This window comes from Vespa mandarinia, chromosome 1 (assembly GCF_050613455.1).
Source record: "Vespa mandarinia isolate Hongniang chromosome 1, ASM5061345v1, whole genome shotgun sequence".
NCBI classification, from domain to species: Eukaryota; Metazoa; Arthropoda; class Insecta; order Hymenoptera; family Vespidae; genus Vespa; species Vespa mandarinia.
Genome location: NC_140810.1, coordinates 724,085 through 744,703, shown reverse-complemented (window position 1 = coordinate 744,703; position 20,619 = coordinate 724,085). Strand labels below are relative to the sequence as shown.

Here is a 20,619-nt window from a genome sequence, read left to right as displayed (position 1 = left end):
AAAAGAAATATATTTATATATCTATACAAATACATATAAAAGCGTTCACGTATTAATAAATGTATTGTTATAGATATACTATTAATATTAATACAAATATACTATTATATATATTTAGTAAAATACATGTATACATATATGCATATAGTTCTTTTTTTATATCAGGAACAAATTACCTTCAAGTAACACAAGAGATAAACATTTTATGCATTTTTTTGATACTTATTTGAGTATGGATCATATTGTATCTCATGCAAGGTTTAATTTTTAATTTTTAAAAATAATATTTGTAGAGAGACGAAGATTTTTGTTTCACACAATTGCTATGAAATATCTTATTAATAAAATTTTGACAATTATATATGTATTATAATATCTCTGCTTTTTTATAATATTGCAAATTGTGCTTATTTTGCAAAAGAAAAGATAAATATAATCAGAGATCTTATATTAAAGTGATGATGGCATTGAAATATATCGGTCTACTTAATTTTATTTTTGAAAAGTACTGTTACATCAATATTTTTTTCATCAATATTAATTAGCACTTCCTTATTATATTGAATTGTTTAATTTTTGTTATCCGGAATATAATATTTTCTATTAAACAAATAATAATAGATAATGTTATTCCGCATATCAAAAGAATTATGATTGGAGCAGCCTCGTATATAGTTACGCTTTCTACAGAAGTTACGTCATTTTGACAGTAGGGCTTTTGAGTGAAGGTCCTTTTTAATTCTCGTTTGAGAAGACCCGCGCTAAAGATTTTCATGAGTCTAAATTAAAGGGGAAAAAAAAAGAAAAGAAAAGAAGATATAATTTATTTTATATCACTTAAAGAATTCTATAGTAGTTAAAGAAAAAAAAACAAGAATATCAACGACAAAGTTTATCCCTACCCTATCTTTCCTACTTCGTGATAATGTCCTTTTCGATTCGTATAAAGAGCTGCTCTGGTCGGTCGAAGCCAATGAATTTCTGTTAATTGACATATCATCTTTTGATCGAAATAATTATTTATGTAATAGTATGCATGTTCAGGAACACCATGATAAGCAAAACCACCCTGCATTATTTTTATTATTCCTGTCTCCACGCTCATAATTTTCTTCTTTTGTGGTATTTTCGACCAATGATTTTTAAAATATATCATTTCCGGATTATGATCCTAAAATAGATATTATTCATAATCATTAGACAATTAAATATAATATATATCATCTATAGATTATTTATTATCTAAAAATTATTATATAATATAAAAGAATGAAATTACCTGTAATATAATATTTGTAATGACGGTATTCTCTGATGCCAATTTCATTTTGCTAGCTACCAATTTGTATAACGAATCATTTAATTTGTTATTCGGTATATTTAAACGTGCTGATACTATTGCTGCCGAATAATAGTTGTATATTAACAAGCCATAAACACCAATTTGAAACAGAGCAATACGACTGGCAAATTTAATAGGCATATTTTGTGCACCTAATCCAAATATTCAATTAGAAAATACATCTAATACTGTTTGACGAATTTACATCTATAATATTACATACCTTGTTGACATATCGCGCCTAATGTAGTTAATAATGAACTTCCATAATCCTTATTTTTAATACTATCCGATTTTATGATAAATGAATAGATCAAAAAAGAAATAATGAAAAAAAAGAAAATCATGTACCAGGAGGTCCAAGTTAATGGCCGAAAAATATTATTAAATTGGATCGTTGTCGATGGTAATGTTAGAAACATAAAACATGTACTGCAAAATAATTACTTGTAGAATTATTAAATACAAAACATTATTAGATACATAAAGATTTATTAAATAAAATAATTTAGTTATGTTTATTTAAATTTTTACCGTGCAGGCATAATTTCCATAAGGATTTTAGCAATATCGAGTCTTTTATGAATTACAAGAGAGGGTTGATATCCAATGTCTACTGTTCCTTCGATTAAAGAATCCATCATAGGTCCGTTAGTATAGTCCGTCCAAGAAGTGAATCCTTTGACATGCATGCTATTAGAAACAATTTGTTTTTTTTTTTTTTTAATTCAAATATTTAATGTTGTAAAATAATAGAAGAAGTAAGATGATTGATAAAAACAAAGAAAAAAAGGAAAGAAGATTTTACCTGAAATTAAATATGTTGGCTATAAGTTGTACTAAAGTAAAACCGATTTTAGGCCAATCTTCCAAAGTAATATTATCGTGATCTTCCAAATAATCTAATAAAGGAACATTTTTAGGTTTATGTTCTATCTGGAAAATTAATTTTTTTTTTCTTCTTTTTTTTTTTTTTTTTTGTTAATTGCTAGATAAATGATCAGACAAAAGAACTCATTTTGTTTTATATACACTTACAGCACTGGATACAATGATTTTCAATTTATGAAAGTTCCATCTTCTCAAAATCTTTGTTTCTAATAAAAATACCATTAATCCATTATCTTTATTCCATGTTGCGTATCTTGTTATATTGAGTATACCACCACGTTCTTTATTAGGATTATATATATCATATAATTCGTAATAATCATAATTCGGTACGGAAACAACAAAATCGGTGGTAACGCTGAAGGCAGTATCATTCAATTTATACAAACAATAGCTTATATTTGGTGCCAATACGAACCAATTGTATGCATAATCGTACATACGATAGCCAGTACTCTAAATTCAATAGTATTTCATTAAATCATTCTTAATAAATTTGTATTATTGTGTAAAACTGATTTCTTTCAATAATTCTTGAACACTCTCAAAACATTCTTTCGTAAGTTCTCAAAGGAAAGTTAACGTTATATCAATTTACGATAAAAAAAAAAAAATAATTTATATTAAAAATGAAGTTCACTGAAACTTTATTGCGAATTCGAAAGTAACGTGATTTGTCATACTTGGTCAAAAATCGTCGTGGCATTTTGATCCTGGCAACGTAAATCTACGAAAACACCTAATTTCCAATAGTTAACGTTTAAGAATCGTAAAAAATTAAATTTTGCCGATGGCCCTTTTATTGATATCGAAATTCCTACTTCGTTTAACATCTTGGTCATCTGAAAATCATCTATATAGATCGAATGATCGATCAATTAATTGTAATAAAATAATGACTTTTTAAAAAGAGTTTAACGAAGTTAAAGAAAATTATAATTGTGCGTTGTTAATTTTTTACTTACTAATAATATCCCCGCAGGAAAATCCAACGACAGTAGGTATTCTTTTATGAATGAAATAATCACGAATAATTTCGTTACTTTGTGCAAAAACGAGAAAAACAAGTTGAAAATGAAGGAAGCCCTTCATAAACATTATTATTACTTTTTCTTTAGGAACATGTCTATACTAGTACAATCTGAATGATAAACTACACTTTTTATAGATTCTTCTTTGTGGATTAGGTCTATAGACGGTTTTCTATTTTGCATGTGACATTCTGACAGCTTCGTACACGATTGCAATCGAATAAGAGAAATGACTTATTTAAAATAGCGACAATTTAATGGAATTCGCATAAATTGAAAGACTAAGGTCTACGATATTGATTTCTTTTCATTTCGATTATCTTCTTTTTTTTTTTTCTCCATCTTTCGATTAACAATAGTAAAAGATAGATATTAATTATTATTAATTTTTTATTTCTTCATCAGTACAACAAGCAAGATATTATGAATAATATTTTTAATATTATCGAAGCAAATGTGCAAATTATATTTGTTTAAGTGATAGCAAAATCAAATATTTTATCAAATTAAATACTAATTAATTGTAGTTCGTTAGTGTTGCCCGTTTGATTACTATTCTGTTTCAATAAATTAGAATTTTCTCTTTGCTGTGTGAATTTTCTGTAATTTCGATATAAAAATAATAAAATGTGTGAATAAATGTGTAAGATTTTAAAAAAGAAAAATATAACTTACTGTGTGAATCGATGGAAGTAAATATTTTCTGTCAAGCAAATAACACTTGACATTAGGATACCTAACGTAATTAGAATGAAGGCCGGAGCTGTTTCGTAAATAGTAATACTTCTTGTGGATAAAGCGTCCTGTTGACATTGAGGTTTTTTCGAGGACCAATATTTAATTTGTCGATTTCGCAAACCTGTGCTTTGCATTTTGATCAGACTTAAAAATAAAATATTAAAATTATATTCGAACTCGGATTGTAAACTCTATTGTAAATGAAACAATAGAATTCAAAAGATACTCTACCCTACTCTCGCTATTTCTAAGAATTGTGCATTGTGACTAGAATACATTCCCATGACTGATTCCTTGAAGAGATGAATTTCCGTCAGCTGACATATCTGATTCGAATCAAACATCTTTTCAATGTAAGGATAAGCTGTGTTGGGATCTGTGTGATAAGCAAGAACACCTTGACCAACTTGTCTGATACCTTCTTCTATAGGCAAATATCTTTTTGATAGGGGCAACGGGTCCCAACGTTTCTTCCTAAAATAATCTGATTCCCAATTCCATTTCTAGAAGGCAAATAAATATTGACGAGTATTATTTTTATCGTTGGACAAAAAAAAATATTATAATTATTCATAAGTACTTTCAATAGATAATTCAAATATGGTACAGCTTCTGCCGCAATACGCATATGCGTGTCGGCAAGTACCGCAACGGAATCTTCTATTTTGTCGAATGGTTCGCTCAAACGGGCCGATACAATACTACAGGAATAATAATTATACATCATCCAGCTAAAAAGTAATATCTGTACCACTGCTATACGACCGGCCAAATTTTTTGGAAAGAAATACGCTCCTAATAAAGAAATTAATTCAATTTATTAGAAATTTCTTTTTTTCTTCATATTTGAAAAATTAAAATGTACCTTGTTGACTCATGATACCAATAGTTAAAACGATAGCTCCGAAGCCCTCTTCACTTTTTACCTTTTCACGTTTCAATATTAATCCAACTATGATCATAGAAATGACCATGAAAACTGCATAAGTGTCCCAAATACCTATCGTAAATGGTTTAAGAAATAAATCTAATTTGATTCTGTTCGTTGGAGTAGAAAGTAACATAAAGCATGGTCTGAAAAAAATATAATTCAATTTAAAATCAGATATCGACTATCTGATTAAAAAAGAAAAAAAAAAAAAAAAAAAAAAGAATGTTTTTCTAACCGAACTGGCCAAGCTGCACCGATCAAACTGGCAAATTCTAATCTTTCAGACACCATAACTCTTGGATTGCTGGCAATGTCGATATAATTGTCTTTGAGAAGTTCAAACATTCGACCGTGTATACTATTTCGATCCCAGTAATATATTTCTCCGGCGTGTACGCTATACATATATATATACATATAAAAAAAAAAAATATGATCAATTTTATAACATTTAAATATAAATGTAAAATCGTAATTACCTAAAATTAAAAAGTTCTCCAGTGTGTGATATCATGGAGTACACGAATTTATGCATACTTTCTAAAGATCTAGTATTGATGTCTTTCATGTAATCAATTAATCTCATATTTTTAGGCCTATATTGAATCTACAAAATATAATATACAATATAATTCATAAAAATTAAATAAAATAAAATAAAAATATAAAACACTCACTACACCAGCTATTTTTAATCTCAAACCATTCAAATCTCCCCTTCTAATCAATTTTGGTTCCATCAAATAAATATTCAAATTTCCATTAGAATTCCAAGTGCCATATTTAATGACGTTTAGTAAACCGCCCCGATATTTGCAATGATTAAATACGTCATACATTTCGTAACCATTTTGATTAGGTATAGCAACAACTACGTCGGTGGCCATGCTATAAGCCGTATCATTCAAAATCGATACGCTTTGATTTAAATTTGATCCTAATATCAACCAGTTATAAAGATAGCCGTACATGCGATGCTCCGAACTCTGATCAATAAAATTGATTTTACGTTTAAATTGTCAAAATGGAACAGGTTTAAATTATTTATTTATTACACTTATCTTACTTCGGAAAAAATATATTTAAGATTTTGATTATGACAACGTAAATCGACGAAAACACCTACTGTCCAATGATTGCTATTCAATATCAAACGTACATCTGGATTTGAAAAAGGATCTTTTATAATCGCGAATAATCCTGCATGATTTAGCCTTCTCAAAAGATTAAAATTGCCTGTCGAGAAAAATTAAATATTTAATAATAAATATAATTAACGTTGTTTGTTTTAAAAGATGATTTTCTGTAATAGTCGCACTCGTAACATCACCGCACGAAAATCCAACGATATTCTTCACATTTTTAAACTTAAAATAATCACTAATAAAATCATTGTCCTCGGCGTAAGAATATACGACGATATATAACAAAATGAGTACTCTAATGCTCATCTTTTTCTAATTATTTTTTTATTCAATTGTTAAACGATCGAACGTCGATGTCATTATGAGTATTTTCAATTGTGGGCATATATTTATATATGGTTCGTAAACTATTCATAGATTTTACGAAAAAAAAAAAAGAGGAAAAGAAAAAGAAAAAACGTTTATTTATTTATTCATTCATAGAACTAGAAGATCATTAATAATTCTAATATTTCTAAATATTTAATACTTCCCTAGCGACGTCGATCTATAATTGGTAATAATTAAGAAACATTTCTATCACTTGTATATCAATCCATGTGTCTTCTATTGATATTTATTATCAACGATCTGTAAATTTATAAGATATGTAAGAAAGTTTTTTTTCCCTTAGGTTTATTCTTTTTCCTTTTTTTTTTTTTTTTTTTTTTTTTTATCGAAAACAGTTACTATTATACCTTTTGGACCAAAACCAAAAAATGATATTTTCGATGGCACATACACTCAAGGATAAAACCATGCCAACGACGAGGAATAACAAAATAGGGGCGGCTTCATGAATCGATATGGCTTCGGCTATAAGCATGCTTGCCGGACAACGAGGCTTTCTAGCAGACCAACGTTTCAATTCACGATCTCGTAAACCAACATTATTCATTTTCGTAAATCTGAAAGAAGAAAATTTTTCTTTTTTATATCCTGATAAAATTATTTTAAAAAGAAAAGTTCGAAAAAAATTTCTTTACCCAATTCTTAGCATTTCAGTGAAGGGACCATTTTTTCTCGTCCAAAGTCCTAAAGTCGTTCGAAAGAGATGAACTTCCATTAATTCGCATATTATACGAGTTTCAAAAGTTCTTTCTATATACGGATAAGCTGATTCTGTTAACGTGTGATAAGCAAAACCACCCTTGGCAACATGATTTAATCCTTTCTCCATTGGCAAGTATCTCATTGATTGAGGAAGCTTTAGCCAACGATTTTCATAAAAATATTTTACGTCTATGTATGGTTCCTATAATATATATGTACATAAAAAGTATTAATAAAATTGGGTAGGCCAAAAGTTTTTAAATGCTTTTAAAAATCAATTACTCTTGTATGAGGTTTATTCGGTTAATATTTTTTTTCTTTTTTTTTTTCTTTTCAAATCGCAAAACTACAAGCTTAGAAACTTTTGTCCCAATTTTTATTTACAAGAATATTTATAATAACTGATTATGAAATCATTTACCTGTAATAACGAATTAATATACTCAGTAGGTTCTATTGCGATCTTAAAATTACTATCGGCTAAGCTAATCAATGAATCATTCATTTTATTTTCGATATTTCTTAAACGATTCGACACCATGCTAGCTGAGTAATAATTGAAGATTAACAGACTGAAGAACATTATGTGTAAAAATGCAATACGACCTCCAATTCCGTAAGGTACCACAGCTGAAGCTGGTATAAAAAAAAAAAAAAAGAAAAAAGAAAAAAAAAGAATTCATGTATTTTCAACATTAATGTAATATTCATAAATTTTCATTGAATCATGTCACTCGAATATCGAACCTTGCTGCGATATAGCTCCGATGGAAGAAAGTATTGAGATCCCACAGAGTCCAATGAAATCATGAAAACCTTCCTTTCTTAAGACGGTCAATAAAATAAAAGCTGTAAGAGCTATTATTATTAACATTGCGTACCATACATGGATAGACAATGGTCGTATGAATTGCGTAAATCGTAAATTTGTCGATGAAATTGTGCGAAATAAAAAACATGTTCTATGAGAGAAAAGAATTATTAAAAAAAAGAATATATATATATAAGAATAATTATCTATACATTGTAAATATGTGTATAAATTATATACCGTACTGGCCAAACTGGAGCAATGATGTCACCATAATTTAATTTCTCAGTAATCATCATGGTTGGATTTATATAAATATCGATTATATCTTCTTTGAATGCTGTGAACATTGGACCACGCTTACCGCCACGTTTTTCCCATGGATCTATTTTTGTAATATTCATTCTAAGATAAAACAAAGTCATATATTTAAAAAAACAAAAAATATCTATATCGAAGTATAAACAAGAATCTATGTAATATATTTACGTGAAATTATAAAGCTCTGCTATATTAATCAAAATCGCATACATAAATTTCGAATGACTGTCTTTCGATTTGTTATTGTAATCCAATAAATATTTATCGATCGATATATTTGATAATTTGTGATCAAACTGCGAAGAAATATTTTTAGATAACTTACGATTTATATTTACGAAAGGATATTTTATAAAATTCAATGTACTCACGAGCACACCAACATTTAGTTTCATTCCTTGCAGATTTGCTCTTCTATTAAATTTTTGTTTGATCAGTGTAACATACAAACCAGTTTCTTTGTGCCAAGTGCCAAATAATATCGTTTTCAAAGATCCACCATGATCTTTAGATAAATTATAAATATCGTATAAAACGTAACCATTAGTCGATGGTTCGGCTATAATTACATCAGTAGCGATATTGAAATTACTATCGTCTATGATCTTCAAACTTTCTTTTAAATTATGACCTATGATCAACCACTTGTGTGCTTCGTCATACATATGATGTTTTGATGCCTAAATGAATGTTAATAAATATCTTGTAATATGAATTGAAAATGTAGATAATTTTATTTAACGAACGATGTAATCTCAAATTAGCTTACTTTTGAGATAAGCCTGCTAACATTTTGATTTTCGCATCTTAAATCCAAAAAAATACCTAAATAATGATTATTGGTATACAAAAATCTCGTTAAAATATCATCGGATTTTGTCAAGTATTCGTTCTTTAATATTGCAATGAAAGTATTTATATCGTTGAACGATTTCAACAATTTGATATTATCTGTTTCGAAGAAAAAATAATAATGATAAAGAATGAAAATAACTTTCAATACAATTTTCACTCACTCGTCACGTTGTAACAAGAAAATCCGACCACTTTAGCGATTTTTCTATGCTCAAAGTAATCTCGAATGAAATCATTTTCATTGTTACAGGAGATTAAAATTATTATATTAAACACAATGAAGAATTTAAGATAGAACCGATACATGGTAGAACGCAACTCCATTCCCTTGTTTCAAAGATATTGATAAACTCAATAAAACTTTTGCTTCTTAATTTATTATTAATTGATTTTATTCTTTAATAAGAATCGATTATAATCACGCGATATAAAGAAAAGTGACAGGATCATGAAATATTAGAATAAACCCAATCGTACGATCATTTATTTATCTCGTGCAAAGTACAGAGAAAAAATAAAGATGTTCGAATCTATTGCGTATAATTATCATCTTAATTTGTACTTTATGTACGTAGAGATATAGAGTATTTTTTATTTTGGATCGTTTTTATTATTATTATTTTCTTTTTTTTTCTTTATTTTAATTTTTTTTTTCGGCTTCAATCAAACGCTATGAAACGTTTTGGAGATCCGAATGAAAATTGAGGTACATGCATGCGTACATAACGCGTAAGCAAACACGTAAGTCTACATAAATAAAGTAACTTACAAATGACTAGTACTGATTATTTAATCGCATATATATACACGATCGTTATTGCTTTCTTTTTCAAATTCGATATCCGTGTCCTTTCTCATTCTATTGCGAATGGTGGTTCATTGTTGGTAGACAAATAGAATCTGCCTCGTAATCTGACATAAAAGGAACATACAATGTTTAGACTTTCGGAGATTTTAAGGAAAAACAAAATAAACAAAGTCTTACGATGTGGATGCGTATTCTCCCATCAAGACAATCGGATTGTAATTGCAACGACCTTCCTTATATTTTTCCCAACTCTCACAGGTTCTTGCCTTAAATCCTGCAGTACTACCGATGCTCTCTGTCATGAACTGATGTGCACGAGAATGACTGCAATAGGCTAAAAATAAAATATAAAAAGAAAAGAAAGGAAAATATAAACATATATACAATATATGATTAATTTAAGTAAAGTTTCAATGACATAGTAACTTTTTATATTTTTAACCATTCAAGATACTAACTGGTCGTTGGTAAGAAAGAACATCCAGGTTGTGGGAATTCACCATTATTGGGATAAAAATCAGCATGACCTAAAGGTGCTAAAAATCCAAAAGCTGGTCCACTAGTATGTATAACATCGACAAATTGTGCATCCGTAGGATCCAATCGAAATTCTGGATCAACGATTCCTGAGATCGTTTCAAAAAGAGGACTAGCAGGATCCAGACCTATGACATCGTGATAATTTTTATCGGAATCATGATAAATAATTTATACGTATATCTTACCAGTTATTCGGCCGATACGACCATCGAGATAAGCCCCAGCAAAACCTGCTACATGTGAACCCAAACTATGACCGCTAATATGAACGTCCTTGTATTCGAGATTCGATTCTCTGTTAAGAAATTCGAGAAAATCCCCAAAGAATTCTCCTACTTTGCGTGTATTGTTAGCAGCCACAGGATAAACATCTGCTGCCAATATACCCCAACCAACGACTATTACATTCACATCTTCGTGTAACAAGTAAGCTAAAAAAATATTTATTTCCTTTCGATTATTATTCTAAATTTCATTTCGTTGATATTCCTTTAAAAAAAAAAAAAGAAGAAAAAAAATCAGAGAAAAGTCGGAGTCCGCTTTCTTTCTTTCCTTTTTCTTTCTCTTTTCTCGAAATTACGTCAAGTCAGCTTGAAAATATGACTACACGCGAAAGAGCAAAAGTGTTGTAAAACGATCAATTAATGCGTTATCTTGTTGACCCTTGAACCTGGCGACGTCCGATTCCGTGTTTACCGAAACGATTTGACCATGATTATCATGAAATTTCTCTAACTTCTCTTCAACGTTGTGATATTCTAGAAAATCCTTTAACATCTTCCATTCATTCCCTTTTTCTCTCTTTTTTTTTTCTTCTATCTTATTAATAATATCTTACCGTCTATGAGTCCTCGTACCCATGCTTCATTACCAGTGTCGCTAAATCCATGAACGATAAACTTCGTTGGACGACTTTCATTAAAGTGAGATGCATAAAGGACTTCTGTATTATTCAAGAATAATTGTTCCTCGCCGAAAGGATTCTCCCTATATAATTATATAATTATTTAACCATTAAGATTTACATTTTAACGAACGATTAAATAATTCCTATATGGATCTATCATAATAATATTCATTATATCATTGATCATTTTCTCATGTAAAAATAATATATAATACTATATAAATATAAATTATATAAATATAAATTATTTACATGAGTAAAAAAGTTACTATTTTTTTTTTTTTTTTTTTATTATATAAAAATGAAACACATACTTCTAGTTTAATTATTTTCTAAGTAAGAAAATTAACGAGATGCCAGTTGAACATTTATTTTCATTATTCGAGTGGCGCCTCATTTTATCCTCCTTTTCGATCGGGACAATCGGCATGAGATGAAATGAAAAAAGAAAAAGAAGATAAAAAAGAAAAAGAGGAAGAAAAAGAAGAAGAAGAAAAAGAAGAAGATGAAGATGAAGAAGCAGAAGAAAAAGAAGTGGAGGCGCGTCTGAGATATTTACGCATGGATGATAGCCAATCGAGCGTCAGCGCTGAGAATAGAATGCGGACGCTTTCTGATTGCACGTATCATTTAAAAAATTAATGCTTCGTTTATAGCAATGCATAACATTGGCTCCGCACCGGCGAAAAATTTCTCCTATCGATCGATCCACGACAAGAAAGGGCAAACGCGCGAAGCTTCGACCTCGCGACTTTTTATAGTTCCTGATCGAGTAATATGCAAGGTATAACGCAAATATCATTTTTTCATTCATTATATTATTAAGTTTTACGGGTATTAATATAAGCGCGATGTAATAATTACTAATATGTGTGTGTGTGTGTGTATGTGTGTGTATGTGAAGTAATAATCGATGTTAATTTTATACTTTGTTTTTTCTTTTTTACCTCGAATTTATCGTAACGTATAAAAATAATAATATATCGTATTATTATACCTGGTATACAAATTAAACGTTGCTGGTTCTCGTGCTGCCTTAAAAACCGATTTGATGACCGTTTCCACGTCGTTTAATAACGTGTTTTGCGGATGCGCGTACGCTGTAAATCATGAGAAAATATTAATGATAAACTTTCAACCAATTATATATCCTAATCTTTGATATTACGAACGCGCATAAAGTATGTCTCAATATGTTAAAAAATCTAATTATGTCGTGTGTTTCACACTCTTTACCTGATACGAAGGCGGTCGCTAAAAGAATGTAGGATTCAACAAGTGACATGTCTACTTGTGCGATACCACTCGACGTTGCACTGGATTACTACTGCAGTCGGCTTAATGGCGGGGCGCCATTCATCCTACATGATTTCTTGTCTGTGATGTACGATAAAACCCGGAGCCTCAGTCATTAGCTTAATTAATTACGACAGACACTCGAGTCTTGTTGTAAACGCAAGTTCAGCGATTAGTTATCCCCACTTTCCACGCGTCCTCAAAATTATATTCTGCTTCTATGAATCTTCGATGAACGAATAGCTTTATAATGAAATAAAATTAGAGGACGAAATGACATTCGCGATTAGTAATCACAATTTTAGATGTTTTAATCAACATTCCGATAATGTAATCCAAGTATGATATAGCGAAATACTTTTTACTACTTTACTTCTATAATTTTCTACAATTATCTGCGTCTTCTTTATATACGAATATTATAAATATTAATTATAAATACGAATATATATTTTATTATATATTTTAGTTTATATATGTATTTTATTACTTTTATATATATATATATATATATATATATATAAATTATATGTTCCTAACAATAAATGGTAATGTTAAACTGTTGTCAATTTTAAATTATTTATAATATTGATTTATACTTCAGTTTTTCATTACATTTTATACATACAAGATACTTACTATAGTTGTTTTGTGGTAGTATTCCAGAGATTAAATATTTTTTTTTTCCTCTGATAATTTACTTTCACTGTTGATTGCGTCTTATATTTTTCGAATTTGTATTTTCGCGCGTTTATTGAAAGATGGCGTCCTTTTGCCATATGTGGTTTGATGTTTTACCGTCAAATATTTCTAGAATCAGCTGTGATGTGTCAAATATTATGGGTATTTACAAAATTCTAATTTCCGGGACATTTAATTCGATATATATTTCTCTAAATTAATATAACTTAAATCCCTTTATATCTTGTGAAAACGTATAAATAATAAGGTTATATTAAAAAATGTAAAATTTGTTTTTAGGAAAAAAATAGGGTTAGGAATATCGTCAAAAAGAATAACAGTGAGGATTTTTTCAACTGTCGTTGCGAATTGGGTACAAAAGAAGGGATTAAAAATATGCATTCGTAGAAAATGCGATATATCCTAACGCATAATGTCTCCTGAACCTACTCAAGAACCAATAGAAGAAAATTTAAATGTACCTAATTTGATCATTGATACAAGAATGGCAACAGATTCTGACAGCGAAGATGAAGATGTTGGAATGGCAGGATATATGCCATTATCTCAATTACCTACTGATAGCGATCTTATATTAGAGGATGATGAAGTTTGTAATATTATATTTTGAAATATAAATAATAATTATATTAATATATATACTCAATTGATTTAATTATCATTTTTATATTCATAATGAGTATTTTCAGGATGACGAATGGATATCTCAGACTGGAGAAACAAATCATGCAGTACCTGTATCATTAAACGATTCACAGCAGGTAAAAATATTTATATTTAAAAATTATTACTTAATTGCCTAATCAATTTATTATCTATAAACATTCTAGACATGCCTTAGCGAAACAATAGAAGTATGGTCATCTCCATCTAATAGATCTAATATAGATATGGATGCAGATAAAATTAATCAAGTAAAATCAATGATGGCAACTTTCACATTACCGTCCACAGCAATTCCAGAATGGGCAAATACCATTTCTGAAGAAGAATGGAAAGAACAATTAATCGATCGTATAAAAGAGATGCAAAATAAAGAAAAATGAGGCTAAATAGTTTAATAATTTTTACATATTTTACATAAAATTATATTTAGAAGATCAAAATTCTACCACACATTCATTATGATATAGTTAATGAAATTTATTTTTTAAAATACAATATTTCTTGTGTCAAATATAAGAAAATTTACTTTTTAATATGTGCTATATTATGAATAATGCATGTTACGTGAATATATCCATAATTTCTGATGTAATAAACTATATTTAATTCTAATCTTAATCTGATAAATACTGTTACCATCAATAATTACATTATTTCGTATATATTGTTTATCTCTCTCATTTTTCATTAATATTTCATTTTAATCCATGTTCATATGACATAATTATTGTTCATATTAACATAAACAAGTTCATCTACAACTATACTTAAAATATATATATCAAAAAAAAATATTGTAATAATAATAATATTGTTAAAAACTTATAATTCATATCCAGAACTAATGGCAGCAGTTTTCGTAGCATTTAATTTCATTCGTAATGTTGCAATATCGTCCTCTATTTTTATCAACTTTCGAAATTTCTATAAAACAAATCAAATTTATGTGCCGTGTGTTATATTGTATTGACAATATGTTGATGAGGTATCGATAACATACCTCTGAGGTAGTTCCAGGTGTAACACACCAAATATAAATCATATAAGAGGGAATACACATCATAGAAGATAAGCCACACAAGCACCCCAAAAGATGACTCCACCATGGATATTCGTATGTAAGATATTTAACAGGAACAAATTGGATAATATTAAAAATGAAGACTCCCTATTTAAAGATAAATTATTGACATTAAATCTTAGCCCAAAGTTATATAAAAGAATTATTAGTTGCAATAAATCGTACCACACAAACCGCTGGTGTTGTGAATAGCCAACATATCTTCCACCAATAACAAGGGTAGTAACCGATCATATCTCGTATACCATCGTAAAATCGATTAATTCCGAATGCCCACGATACAGCGATGCATTCGAAAAATATCAAAAATAGAAGACAAAATCCACTCACCGCGTAGGAATCCAAAAGTTGAAACACATACATTCCTCCCTAATATCAACATTGACAAATAAAATGTATGTTCAAAGTGAAATTCATGTTACATTGCATTTTCTATTATTTTTATTTTTTCTTTTTTCTCTTTTTCTTTCTACACTCTAATGCTTACTTCGGTTATGCATAATAGACCAATGAGATATGAGATAAAACAGACGAAAGCGATAAATATTTCCTTGCGTTTTCTTAAAAGTTTAGGCCATTCGTCCACAGCAGCAGTTATAAACCCTTCGACGGTACAAAACTGTTTGAAAATATTTTTCAAATAATATCTTTAAAAATATATAAAATATTAATAACAAAGTTTTCATTACCTGACTATCCAAACCAATCAATAAAAGCATAATGAAAAATAAACACGACCAGATCGATGCTCCCGGCAATTGAAGTACTGCCGAAGGATAAACTAAGAAAGCTAAACCTGGACCTAATATAAAGAAATCAAAAGTGAAATCAAATTTGTATTAGAAATTAATTGAACAAATTTAAACAAAATTACCGGAAGCAGCAACGTCCGCAACTGGTTTTTGTTGTTCGTGTGCCATAAAACCCACTACAGAAAATATGACTACACCACTGAGTATACTTGTACATGTATTTACTGTACATACTATAAGAGAATCTCTGCAATCAAAGAACACGTTAATTATTAATATGATAACAATTTATAATATTATATAATTAATTGTAAAATAAAAGATCATATACACACATACTTATAAACATTATTATTATATTTGTTGTAACTTCCGAGTGCAACAAGAGCACCCAGTCCTAATGCGTAAGAGAAGAATATTTGCGTCACTGCATCTATCCATACCTAATTATATATTGAAAAATAAAATTAAAATTATTTAGAATTATAATACTGTAATAAATTCAAAAGAATTCTTTTCAATATACCTCTGGATCGCCAAGTTTACTAAGATTTGGTGTAAAATAATATTTCAGGCCTTCTGTCGCACCTGGCAGTGTTAAGCCTCTTATCAATAAAACTGTCAGCAATGCGTATGGAAACAAGGACGTGAAATAGACGACCTGTAAGTACGTACAGTAATGAATAATATTATTATTTTTTAAGCGATTATTTTTAAATAATTTCACATAATCTTACTTTTCCCGTCCATTTTACTCCTTTCCAAATACAAAAATAACACATGATCCATACTATGGCCAAAGTACCTGCTAATTCCCATCTAATTCCACCCACATTATCAACGCCAGAAGAAATTTGAAGAGTGCGCCTCCTTTTATGGAGAAAAAAATATTAGATATTATAATATGGTATAAAGAAAAATTTTTATAAATTAATTAAAAGAACTAAATTAATTTACTTACTCCCAAAATTCTTTTACTGGATCATTGAGAAGTGTATGACTGAAGTTTCCGATCGAAGTGGCGCATATCGTGTCCTTTTCGTCTGGCCAGCAAATCGCTTTAAGACGATCTATGGGGGTGATGCAATAGTTCGTATTCCATGAATTGCCGCAATTTCTCCATGGAACATCTTCCAAAGAATATTTTAATTAATGATCATATCGCAAAGAGCAATTTTATAAGCATATTATATATATATATATATATATATATATATATATATATATATACACACATATTTACCTGATTGTAGAGAAACTAACAAATAGAATAGTGCCCATGCCAGTATAATAATGTAATAAATATTTGTCCAGCAAGAGAGCACGCAGCTAGCATATCCAATACCTAAATTTTAAATACCTTATTTTAATAAGTTCGTAAAATGAATTTAATAATAATAGATCTAGAATTACGTTAACAAATATATAATTATACATAATAAATATATTTCGATCTATTTAAAACGCTAACAGGAAAATTAAACAATTACGAAAATGAGTTATTCTGACCTTTAAAAATCGGAGCTATTTTAAAGACACCAAGGCCACCTATGGTCATCATTTGTCCCAAGGATAGTTCCATTAGAAACATGGGTATACCGGCGAGTGCCAAAGCAATGAAATAAGGAACCATAAAGGCACCACCACCATTTTTGTAACAAAGATAAGGAAATCGCCATACATTTCCTAAACCGATGGCAAGACCCACAACCGATAAAATGAATTCCACCTTGGAGGACAAGAAAAGAAATTAAAAGTGATGTACGCACAGAGCTCGTCATTTTTAACGTAAGAAATATCTTCGTTCACTAATCAGAACTTGATGATCCGATGTACACTGTAGTAAATCACCTTGCTGCTCCATGATCCTCGATCAGGTAAATCTTTTGTTTCCTTCACAGCCGAGGACGATTGTAGACATTCAATAGCTTCGAATCGGAAATCTTGTTCCTTACCACCGTTCGGAACTCTCACAGGTGGTTCGGAAAAGAGGGCTTTCAGTTCCTGCACAGGATTCACTGGATTAACCTGGTTCACTGGATTCACCGGGTTCCTTGAAAGAGGGCTGGTGGACCTGTCTACCTTAGACCGTCCAGCCTTACCGGTCGAAGGCATTATTGTTTATCCAGCGAGCGTTTACAAACAACGCTATTCACCTCATCATATTTACACGTCTACGAATCTGCGAATTTGATTTGATATTAAAAAGAAAGAAGAAGGGGGAACTTAAAGGGACACTTAAATCGTTTTAATGATTGAATTTGCGCGTTCACGATCGATATACCGCGCCCTTCGTACTTTGCCCATTGTTGCTCGAGTGAAAAATTGAAGGGATTATTATACGGTAAACGATCCGGTGAAAGACAATTTGGTCTCGCGTTTCGAGGTCTTAAATATTCAGCGGTCATCGTCGTCACGTGAGACGCATCTGTACAAGGGTCTTGATGATGATGGATGACAGACAACGAGCCACTTCCGGGAATCACAACGTTTGATCAACGTTGTTCCCATCAACCAACCTTGTCCTATTTTAGGCGAACGATTGGCGAAAGAAACATTACCCTAAAAAAATATTCTAACGGTAGATCATTTAGGTATAGTTTAATCGCGTTAGATCGTTAAAGAATGAAAATGTTATCCTCTACAATATCGAAATTAATACGATCAAAAGCCATTAGTATATTCTCTTCATTCTCTATGCTTATACAATTTTCTAAACAAATAATACTTACAAGAGATTTACTCTTGTAATTTTAATATTAATAGCTATTGATCATATATTGATTTTTTGAACTTTTTCATTATACGTAATAAACTACGGATGTAGTCAAGCTTATACTTCCCCCACCTTATCCGCCTTAGCCGACTCCCTTAACAAACTATTACAATTGCTAATAATGTAAATTGCACGATCAATCATCTTAACACTTCAAATTGAAAATCTATAGAATCTATTCTTCTTTCGTTATCGTAATATTACAATCCATATTATCCATCCATCGTTGGGTTAATATCGTAAGCGCGCGTCTCATCAAAATACTTTGATCACTCGTATTTAAATAATACAAGGAATAAGCTCTAATTCTATAGATTATACTTTTTATTTTATCATGATGCCGTGAAGATAAAACAATACGTAATATAATGATAATTACGTGATTGAACTTGAAAAAAATGAAAGCGCGCAATTTTTATATTCGTTGGTGCGCGAAGAAAGATACAAAAAAAAAAAAAAAGAACAAAAGAAGAAAAAGAAAAGAAATGAAAAGAAACCCAGAAAATTACAATATGTAACGTACGTACACGTCGCGTTACTTGAGTTTCACACAGGATAAGTTCACGTATGAAGAGCGTAGAGATTTCTGGTGTACCCTGCAGATCTACCCCACAATAGCGTTCAGTCCCCCAAGCACCAACACACTTATCGTTTCATTCAACAAATTAGTGCCACAGTGTCAATCTATATTTAGTTTCTACTATGTATACGCTATCATATATATATATATGTATATATACATATATATTGCATATAACGTGTATGTGATGAAAACTGATTAATCATATCGATCTTTGCAAATTTCTTTCAATTATTTCAAAGATGATCCTTGCAATTCGTTTCAAAGATAACAAGTGACTACATCTATTGCTTCCTATTTTCTACAAATAAAAACAAATATTCGTAATATGATTATTAAATTTTGAATTCTTTATATTACATATCACTGCCATATAAATTCTCTACAGACTATTTGTTTCATATATATCGCTTTTGAATGGATTTTAGTATTATTACTTTCCTTAGAATCTTCGAACAGTTATGTTGGGTAATTGATAACTGATAAGTTTTTAAATAACTATATTTCGTTAACTTTTTTTTCTTTTTCCGATTTTTTTCATTTTATATATATATATATATATATATATATATATATATATATATATATATATATATAAAATACATTTCATTAAATCTACTGCCACCTAGTGTTGTAATATAAAAGCAACTGAATCTCTTCTGATGAAGATATACAGGCTAAGTCAAAAGTTTCTTGGTGATTTTAAAAATCAATTATTCTATTTCGACTAATGTTTTTCAGCTAACTATTTTGCAAATTGTAAAATTATAAGTTTAACTAGAAGCTTAAAAAATTTTGGAAAAGAGTAATCGATATTTAAAATCAATTAGAAACTTTCGGCCCAATCGTTATAAAATTGAACTATGAAAGTGTAAAATAATTTTTATACAATCTAATAATATAAATTTCTTAATAGGATATTTCAGAGATTGTAAATATTATCATTATTAAATATAATAATTCTGATATTTATATATAAAAATGTGATATTATATTAAATTAACGTTTATAAATTTATTTTATATAAATCTATGAAAGAAATGAATCATTATTATTATGTTACACTTATCTTATTTACGTGTTATTCAATGTAAGATTTTTTCTTATATTATCTTGATATTAACGTTTAAATAATCTAAATCAAATCTACGTCATTACTTGTGTTAACGAATCGACGAATTACATTTACAGATTCGCCTATTCAGATTGAACTATTACAAATAAAGATTTATTTTATAATAAACTTCAACATATATCAAAATAGATAAGAAAATGATATCTACCAATAAGACGTCATCTATATATTTATTATCGCGTATTATTTTTCATTACAATGAAAAAAAAAAAAAAACAT

At 29.3% G+C, this 20,619-nt stretch overlaps 6 protein-coding genes across 18 annotated transcripts; 1 reads left to right on the top strand and 5 right to left on the bottom strand.

Annotated features, from left to right (window-relative positions):
• Window positions 1-30: 30 nt before the first annotated feature.
• Window positions 31-3,186, bottom strand: LOC118446003 (ionotropic receptor 75a-like). Its single transcript, XM_035876131.2, has 8 exons — window positions 2,917-3,186; window positions 2,381-2,689; window positions 2,151-2,278; window positions 1,877-2,035; window positions 1,566-1,774; window positions 1,280-1,494; window positions 903-1,171; window positions 31-779 (listed from the first exon to the last, which is right to left on the bottom strand). The coding sequence occupies exons 1-8, from the start codon at window positions 3,073-3,075 to the stop codon at window positions 542-544; spliced, it is 1,686 nt and encodes a 561-aa protein (XP_035732024.2). The 5' UTR covers window positions 3,076-3,186; the 3' UTR covers window positions 31-541.
• On the bottom strand, window positions 2,947-6,397 carry LOC146873258 (ionotropic receptor 75a-like). The gene is made up of 11 exons (XM_085664824.1): window positions 6,252-6,397; window positions 6,000-6,169; window positions 5,611-5,919; window positions 5,413-5,540; window positions 5,169-5,330; window positions 4,868-5,076; window positions 4,583-4,797; window positions 4,234-4,505; window positions 3,940-4,146; window positions 3,199-3,864; window positions 2,947-3,086 (listed from the first exon to the last, which is right to left on the bottom strand). Exons 1-10 carry the CDS (start codon window positions 6,382-6,384, stop codon window positions 3,771-3,773), a joined length of 1,899 nt encoding a protein of 632 aa, XP_085520950.1. The 5' UTR covers window positions 6,385-6,397; the 3' UTR covers window positions 2,947-3,086; window positions 3,199-3,770.
• Window positions 6,037-10,039, bottom strand: LOC146873257 (ionotropic receptor 75a-like). Of its 4 annotated transcripts, XM_085664831.1 has the most exons (10): window positions 9,927-10,009; window positions 9,072-9,127; window positions 8,674-8,982; window positions 8,471-8,598; window positions 8,222-8,386; window positions 7,918-8,132; window positions 7,592-7,806; window positions 7,104-7,372; window positions 6,816-7,025; window positions 6,525-6,708 (listed from the first exon to the last, which is right to left on the bottom strand). In XM_085664831.1, exons 3-10 carry the CDS (start codon window positions 8,965-8,967, stop codon window positions 6,669-6,671), a joined length of 1,536 nt encoding a protein of 511 aa, XP_085520957.1. In that variant the 5' UTR covers window positions 8,968-8,982; window positions 9,072-9,127; window positions 9,927-10,009; the 3' UTR covers window positions 6,525-6,668. The 4 variants fall into 4 exon arrangements, with proteins under 4 accessions (XP_085520952.1, XP_085520957.1, XP_085520959.1 ...); XM_085664833.1 differs by lacking the exon at window positions 9,072-9,127 and having other exon boundaries at window positions 9,927-10,039; XM_085664826.1 differs by lacking the exons at window positions 6,525-6,708; window positions 9,072-9,127; window positions 9,927-10,009 and adding an exon at window positions 6,037-6,169.
• On the bottom strand, window positions 9,620-12,948 carry LOC118446008 (pancreatic triacylglycerol lipase). The gene is made up of 7 exons (XM_035876143.2): window positions 12,649-12,948; window positions 12,410-12,512; window positions 11,344-11,492; window positions 10,691-10,936; window positions 10,424-10,630; window positions 10,143-10,299; window positions 9,620-10,069 (listed from the first exon to the last, which is right to left on the bottom strand). Exons 1-7 carry the CDS (start codon window positions 12,695-12,697, stop codon window positions 10,012-10,014), a joined length of 969 nt encoding a protein of 322 aa, XP_035732036.1. The 5' UTR covers window positions 12,698-12,948; the 3' UTR covers window positions 9,620-10,011.
• On the top strand, window positions 12,050-14,688 carry LOC118446010 (male-enhanced antigen 1). Of its 2 annotated transcripts, none has more exons than XM_035876146.2 (4): window positions 12,050-12,196; window positions 13,690-13,999; window positions 14,100-14,171; window positions 14,241-14,688. In XM_035876146.2, exons 2-4 carry the CDS (start codon window positions 13,823-13,825, stop codon window positions 14,454-14,456), a joined length of 465 nt encoding a protein of 154 aa, XP_035732039.1. In that variant the 5' UTR covers window positions 12,050-12,196; window positions 13,690-13,822; the 3' UTR covers window positions 14,457-14,688. The 2 variants fall into 2 exon arrangements, with proteins under 2 accessions (XP_035732039.1, XP_035732038.1); XM_035876145.2 differs by lacking the exon at window positions 12,050-12,196 and adding an exon at window positions 13,455-13,551.
• Window positions 14,689-14,691: 3 nt separating this feature from the next.
• Gat-1B (GABA neurotransmitter transporter-1B) lies at window positions 14,692-20,573 on the bottom strand. Of its 9 annotated transcripts, none has more exons than XM_035876142.2 (15): window positions 19,209-19,383; window positions 18,429-18,471; window positions 17,761-18,091; window positions 17,419-17,638; window positions 17,153-17,254; window positions 16,871-17,039; window positions 16,647-16,779; window positions 16,436-16,570; window positions 16,249-16,352; window positions 16,032-16,156; window positions 15,847-15,959; window positions 15,645-15,776; window positions 15,323-15,526; window positions 15,077-15,244; window positions 14,692-15,000 (listed from the first exon to the last, which is right to left on the bottom strand). In XM_035876142.2, the coding sequence occupies exons 3-15, from the start codon at window positions 18,022-18,024 to the stop codon at window positions 14,899-14,901; spliced, it is 1,971 nt and encodes a 656-aa protein (XP_035732035.1). In that variant the 5' UTR covers window positions 18,025-18,091; window positions 18,429-18,471; window positions 19,209-19,383; the 3' UTR covers window positions 14,692-14,898. The 9 variants fall into 9 exon arrangements, with proteins under 9 accessions (XP_035732035.1, XP_035732032.1, XP_035732034.1 ...); XM_035876139.2 differs by having other exon boundaries at window positions 18,208-18,471; window positions 19,213-19,383; XM_035876141.2 differs by having other exon boundaries at window positions 19,213-19,383.
• Between the last annotated feature and the right edge of the window lie 46 nt (window positions 20,574-20,619).

Coding starts and splice junctions, on each gene's coding strand:
- LOC146873258 (XM_085664824.1), bottom strand. CDS start 6,384: ATGAGCATTAGAGTACTCATTTTGTTATATATCGTCGTATATTCTTAC. Junction 4,798..4,867: donor TGGTATCATGAGTCAACAAG/GTACATTTTAAT, acceptor TTTCTTTATTAG/GAGCGTATTTCTTTCCAAAA. Junction 4,147..4,233: donor TTAGAAATAGCGAGAGTAGG/GTAGAGTATCTT, acceptor TTTATTTTTAAG/TCTGATCAAAATGCAAAGCA.
- LOC146873257 (XM_085664838.1), bottom strand. CDS start 8,967: ATGTATGACGAAGCACACAAGTGGTTGATCATAGGTCATAATTTAAAA. Junction 7,807..7,917: donor CGGAGCTATATCGCAGCAAG/GTTCGATATTCG, acceptor TTTTTATACCAG/CTTCAGCTGTGGTACCTTAC. Junction 6,685..6,807: donor TTGGTCCAAAAGGTATAATA/GTAACTGTTTTC, acceptor AAATATCAATAG/AAGACACATGGATTGATATA.
- LOC118446008 (XM_035876143.2), bottom strand. CDS start 12,697: ATGTCACTTGTTGAATCCTACATTCTTTTAGCGACCGCCTTCGTATCA. Junction 10,937..11,343: donor GGTACGAGGACTCATAGACG/GTAAGATATTAT, acceptor ATATTTTTTTAG/CTTACTTGTTACACGAAGAT. Junction 10,631..10,690: donor TCGTATCGGCCGAATAACTG/GTAAGATATACG, acceptor ACGATGTCATAG/GTCTGGATCCTGCTAGTCCT.
- LOC118446010 (XM_035876146.2), top strand. CDS start 13,823: ATGTCTCCTGAACCTACTCAAGAACCAATAGAAGAAAATTTAAATGTA. Junction 14,000..14,099: donor TTATATTAGAGGATGATGAA/GTTTGTAATATT, acceptor GAGTATTTTCAG/GATGACGAATGGATATCTCA. Junction 14,172..14,240: donor CATTAAACGATTCACAGCAG/GTAAAAATATTT, acceptor TAAACATTCTAG/ACATGCCTTAGCGAAACAAT.
- LOC118446003 (XM_035876131.2), bottom strand. CDS start 3,075: ATGACCAAGATGTTAAACGAAGTAGGAATTTCGATATCAATAAAAGGG. Junction 1,775..1,876: donor ATGGAAATTATGCCTGCACG/GTAAAAATTTAA, acceptor ATTATTTTGCAG/TACATGTTTTATGTTTCTAA. Junction 1,172..1,279: donor TTACAAATATTATATTACAG/GTAATTTCATTC, acceptor TATCTATTTTAG/GATCATAATCCGGAAATGAT.
- Gat-1B (XM_085664816.1), bottom strand. CDS start 18,024: ATGCCTTCGACCGGTAAGGCTGGACGGTCTAAGGTAGACAGGTCCACC. Junction 17,040..17,152: donor GTTAGTTTCTCTACAATCAG/GTAAATATGTGT, acceptor ATTCTTTGGAAG/ATGTTCCATGGAGAAATTGC. Junction 15,777..15,846: donor TGATTGGTTTGGATAGTCAG/GTAATGAAAACT, acceptor ATTTTCAAACAG/TTTTGTACCGTCGAAGGGTT.